Here is a 5,000-nt window from a genome sequence, read left to right on the forward strand (position 1 = left end):
TCATACTCTGCTACAACTGTACCACACGTCTGCCTAGAATAGACGCCTCTATTCCTGTGTGTTTGGATGAACAAATGCAAACAGAGTCCGCATCGTCCAGTGCATCTGCCCTGGATCGAGCCCGCCTCACAGCTGCTACCCGATAGCGCCCCCATGCAGGGTATCCGTTCTACCAAGGCGATGCGTGTGTTCCTGTGTCTCCCGTAGGCAGCTCATGTCCCGGTCGGCGATGAAGATCCCCGCCGGTGAGGAGACGGAAGCGGGCAGCTGCCTCCGTCCGGGGGGCGGGAGCCCGGAGCCGCAGCTGTGGAATCAAGGCTCGCAGGGGCGCGGCGACAGCCTGGCGGTGACGGTGGGCGGCCGGGTGTTCGTGGTGGACAAAGCCCTCCTCATGGACCACTGCGAGTACTTCCAGGCGCTGTACCAGTCGGGCATGAGGGAGTGCCTGCAGACGGAGCTCCACCTGCGGGGGCTGGGCGCGGCCGGCTTCGTGGCCATGCTGGGCGTTCTCCACGGCGAGCGGCCCGCGCTGGGCGCCAACGAGCTGGTGGAGGCCATCGAGGTGGCCGCCTTCCTCCAGGTGCGCGCCCTCACCGGCTACCTGGTGGACCTGATCGACTCCGACAACTGCCTGCTCATGTGCCACACGGCCTTCGGCTACGGCGTGCGGGAGCTGGCCCACCGCGCCGCCCTGTTCATCCGGGACATGCGCTCCGAGCTGAGGGAGGAGCTGTGGTCGCTGCCCGCCGAGCTGGTGGAGTACATCGACTCGCTGGCGCCCTGCAACTACATGGCGGTGTGCAGCCACGCGCCGTCCCCGGAGCTGCTGCAGGACATCCAGAGGACGGTGTGCTACCTGGACGAGGACAGCCGGGACTGGAGGGTGCTCACCCACCTGCCCAAGGAGAGCAGCACCACCCAGGCCGGGCTGGCCGTCCTCGACAACAAGCTGTACATCGTCGGCGGGGTCCACGACGTCAGCAAGAAGGTGATGGACTGTGGGTTCTGCTACAGCCCCGTCACCGACACCTGGTCCACCGTGCCAAGCCCCAAGCAGCCCCGCTACAACTTCACCCTCATTGGCCACGAGGGCTGTCTGTACGCGGTGGGCGGGGAGTACAACCGGAAGGCCATCTCATCCGTGGAGAAGTTCAAGGTGTCCCACGGGGCCTGGAGCTTCGCCTCTCAGCTGCCCTGCCCCGCGGCGTCTGTGGCCTCGGCCAAAGCCAGGAGCCGGATCTTCGTGTGCCTCTGGAAGGCCAAGGGCGCCACGGATATCCACGAGTACGTGCCCCAGGAGGACCGCTGGCTGCTTGTCACCACGCTGGTCAGGAAGCAGAGCTACGGCCTGTGCATGGTGGCGCACCGGGACAACCTGTACGTGATGCGCAACGGGCCGTGCGACGACTTCCTGATGTGCGTGATGGATCAGTACAACCTGACGTCGGGCCAGTGGAGCGCGGTGAAGGGACAGTACGGCAACAGCAAAGGGTCACTGTTAACGGCCACCGTGAGGGGGGATTCCGTGTTCACGCTGAACCGAACGGTGACCACAGAGTACGCCATAGAGGACTCCCGCTGGAGAACCAAGAGGGACATGAAGGGCTTCGGCAGGATCGGATCCATCTATACGTTTCTCTTGAGGATCCCTAAAGACGCCGCGCAGCTCAAAGAGAGTTCGAGAGCTGACAGTCCCGGTCAACATTATGGACTCCTCGTCAGGGACCCGAGTTCATCAGCTCGATGTCTGAACGATCGGTAGATCTGTTCAACCAGTTGAGTTGGTTTGTGGTGATGAATTAACTATTTACTACTTTTTATTGTTTAGTCATTTAGCAGGCTTTCTTTATTTCCATGTGACCCACGCATTGCATTTAGGAGCCTGTAGGGGAGAGATTAAGGGTATACTTTGTACAATAGGCTTCATCATTTTGATACGTTTATTTTTAGATCAATAGACCAGCAGCTGCTGCATTTTTTTTTTTTTCTCTTTGCTGCTGTTGTCATCACTGTAGTGCTCACGGGCAGTTTGTATTCTTTGCAGTATTCTGTTCAAGGAGGAAAGTATTCAAAAACAACAAGTTTATGAAGTAAACAACAGCACAGTTTATTATGGGACTTATAAAATATTCTAATGAGTATTAATTTATTGAATTGTATGGGGTAACTATTTATTGATATTGTCAAATCAAATACAAAAACACCACTTGTAAAAAAAAAAACACCATGCATGCATCACAAATCCAGATAAATTAAATACAGAATTCCACTTACAGCAACATAATGAAACACATTTTATATACAAGTCAATACAACACCTGTGGCAGCGTGGACAACCCAATGGCATCACATTTCTGAGGGGGTTTCCCAGAACATTAAACACGTGCTCTTTCTTACCGAAGGCCACTGTATCTGCACCCTTGGTCCAGTCTGACCATTGGGCTGACTAACAGAAGCTACTTCCTTCCATGTCAATAAAAGACAAGATAACTGTGTGTGTGTGGATTATGGCTGGTTTGATCAGCCTCACCCGGCCCGAGTCAGACTGATTGGACTGAGGCTGCAACCAGCCATCTCGACACACACTGGGGTGTGGAGATGTTAACCATCAAACATTTTCAATAAACCAGCTTTCTAACACCACTACCCTGCGTCCTTTAAATTGAGGATCCCAAATGAAGTCACCTAAGTGGCGTGCAGTAACAGACTTTGCTACAACAAAGATTAAAGTACGGTAAACTGTGTGTCACGCCACGTGCGTCATCAGTTCCTCCAAGGCCCGCTCGCGATGGTTGCCGTGGACCAGCAGAACCTCCTTGATGACGCTCTGCTGGAAGCCCATCTCGTTGAACTGGTTCAGGAGATTCAGAAACTCTTCCGCCTGTGGAAATGCATCAGAGACATTTTGTTGGTCTTTCTCGAGTCTTTTTCCCGTTGAAAAGGCCCCCGCACCACCGGGTATGAAGTTGATTAGAGGCATTGCCATCCAGAATTGACTCTCATCCATGCATCTTGGGGACATCACACTTCCACGTGTGATGTCCCTCAAGGGCTGATTTTCTGATGGTTAATCCGCATCACGCATGGCGTGCAGCACTTTAATAATATAATTTATCTTGAGAGAAGCAGCCTTTATTACCTTTGTCTCAGAGTTGGAAAACATCTCCAGGGCTTCCTCTACTTGGGCTTTGTCGTAGCCCAGCTCACAGAGATGTTCATAAGCCCCCAGGTAGCTGAAAATCTGCACAAATGAAATTCAAATGTTCTTTAGGATGCTAAGTGGTACGATCATGAAAACGAAAAAAAAATGGAAAATATGGCAAAGACTTTGACATATACCTACCAAGTTTAGCTGATACCTTGTCAGTGAGCAATATCTTTTAAAAACAATCATTTTTTTATATTTACATTCTTACTATTCATTGGGGAATCTAGAAGGTGGGGGGGGGGGGGGGGGAGCTGTGGTGAGGGTGGATGGCAAGGCTAAAGGGAACACTAGATCCTTCCAGGAGCAGTAGGCAGGCCGGCTAAAACCATTAAAGGCTTGGCGGGGTTGCAAGAAATAGACAATGGTTCATGACTACGTCGTTCACCGGCCTCGTGTTCGTTTTATAACACCAACGTGTAAGAACCACAACAATGGTTTATCTCTATCAGAGCCAGACAACCAAGAACAACCGCCCGTTACCTCTGTGTGTCAAATCGTAAAGAGCTTCTTCTCAACCCATCTTTCCCCTTCTTTCTAATAATAGAGGCGGGATTGTGAGTCCCCAGCAGAGTTAATGTCCCATGAGAAAAAGCATGAAACCTCAGGATTTAACATCTGTTCCACATCGGTGATGTGTTTTCATTCGTTCAGTCTACCAAGGTCCGATTTTAAAAACTGAACCCAAACTTTAATAAGAATGGTATTTTGGTTTACAACTCATTTTGAGAGTTGTGTCTGTCTTCATTGCACTCTGTGAGTGCACTTCTTATCTTCTTATCGAACTACCCACCATCGACGACGGGTAAACTCTAAAAGAGTGATCAAACACCTGAATAAAACAGGTGTAGCCCCGTTTCAGAGGAAAAGTAATCACAGGCTTAAGTGAGGGGTCGTGGCCTTCATGCCCAATAACAACTGGTGCTGTGTAAGCTGTAGTGGAAGCTTTCCCTGAGGTTAGCAAGCAGTGTCTGGTTGTCCTGTAAATAACCACTAGTGACGAGTGCTAAGGGATGACAACACACAACACTGACACTTACACTCACTCAGTCACTCTCACTCCGTCACACTCACTCACTCCCATGCAGGAAGGGTCTACTGTGCATGTTATGGGGCGTCCTGTGTCTTGTTTCCTGACCTGGTCGGGGGCGAGCTGACCGGTCTTCTGCAGGGCGATGAAGGCGGTGTGAAGGGGGTACCCGCGGTCTGTGATGGCCCGGAGCAGCCCTCTCTCCTCGGGGCTCAGAGCGGACAGCAGCTCCACCCAGGGGGTCTTATTCGGCGGGAGAGAAGAGTCAGCGAATGAAACACAGAAATGTGATCGTCGAGGTTTCCGTTTAGTCTCTTCGTACACACGTTTCAACTGATTTTAATTGATTAAATGTTAACTGTTGTCATCAGCCCCATTGCTATAGGTTAGTAGGGGCCTACTCTACCTACCAGTAGGTTAAGAAGGCCATGGTCAAAACAGTAGACTATACAACATGTGTGGCATCAAGATGATGCAATTATTTGATTTCATTTTGATTCGTCATACATCAGGCTTAGTGAACCCATGTAATTTGAATGCAAAAAAGGCAAACAGAAACAAGTATATCGCAAAGACAATGCATCACTATCATTTAAAATGAAACAGCATACGGCAGAGAGTAATGCATTGGTAATGGATTAAAAAAAAAAAAAAAGACCTTAAATCAGATCTGGGGTGGTGTGCGATGGAGAGGCTAGTCCAAGACAGACAACAATAAAACCTGGTAAAACTGTACACCTCAAACAAGAAAGTTGCACTCACCCA

At 50.7% G+C, this 5,000-nt stretch overlaps 2 protein-coding genes across 2 annotated transcripts in view; one reads left to right on the forward strand and one right to left on the reverse strand.

The window, feature by feature from the left end:
- Positions 1–55: 55 nt before the first annotated feature.
- On the forward strand, positions 56–2,716 carry kbtbd13a (kelch repeat and BTB domain containing 13a). The gene has a single exon (XM_056607824.1). The coding sequence runs from the start codon at positions 215–217 to the stop codon at positions 1,760–1,762; it is 1,548 nt and encodes a 515-aa protein (XP_056463799.1). The 5' UTR covers positions 56–214; the 3' UTR covers positions 1,763–2,716.
- ubap1lb (ubiquitin associated protein 1-like b) overlaps positions 1,892–5,000 on the reverse strand; it is a 7,024-nt gene continuing 3,915 nt past the window's right edge. The window contains exons 5-7 of the mRNA XM_056608042.1: positions 4,344–4,478; positions 3,140–3,241; positions 1,892–2,881 (exon numbers count right to left, since the gene is read on the reverse strand). Of these exons, the coding sequence (XP_056464017.1) occupies positions 2,747–2,881; positions 3,140–3,241; positions 4,344–4,478 (372 nt within the window). The 3' untranslated portion in view covers positions 1,892–2,746. The remainder of the gene's footprint in view (positions 2,882–3,139; positions 3,242–4,343; positions 4,479–5,000) is intronic.

Source organism: Gadus chalcogrammus, chromosome 14 (assembly GCF_026213295.1).
Source record: "Gadus chalcogrammus isolate NIFS_2021 chromosome 14, NIFS_Gcha_1.0, whole genome shotgun sequence".
NCBI classification, from domain to species: Eukaryota; Metazoa; Chordata; class Actinopteri; order Gadiformes; family Gadidae; genus Gadus; species Gadus chalcogrammus.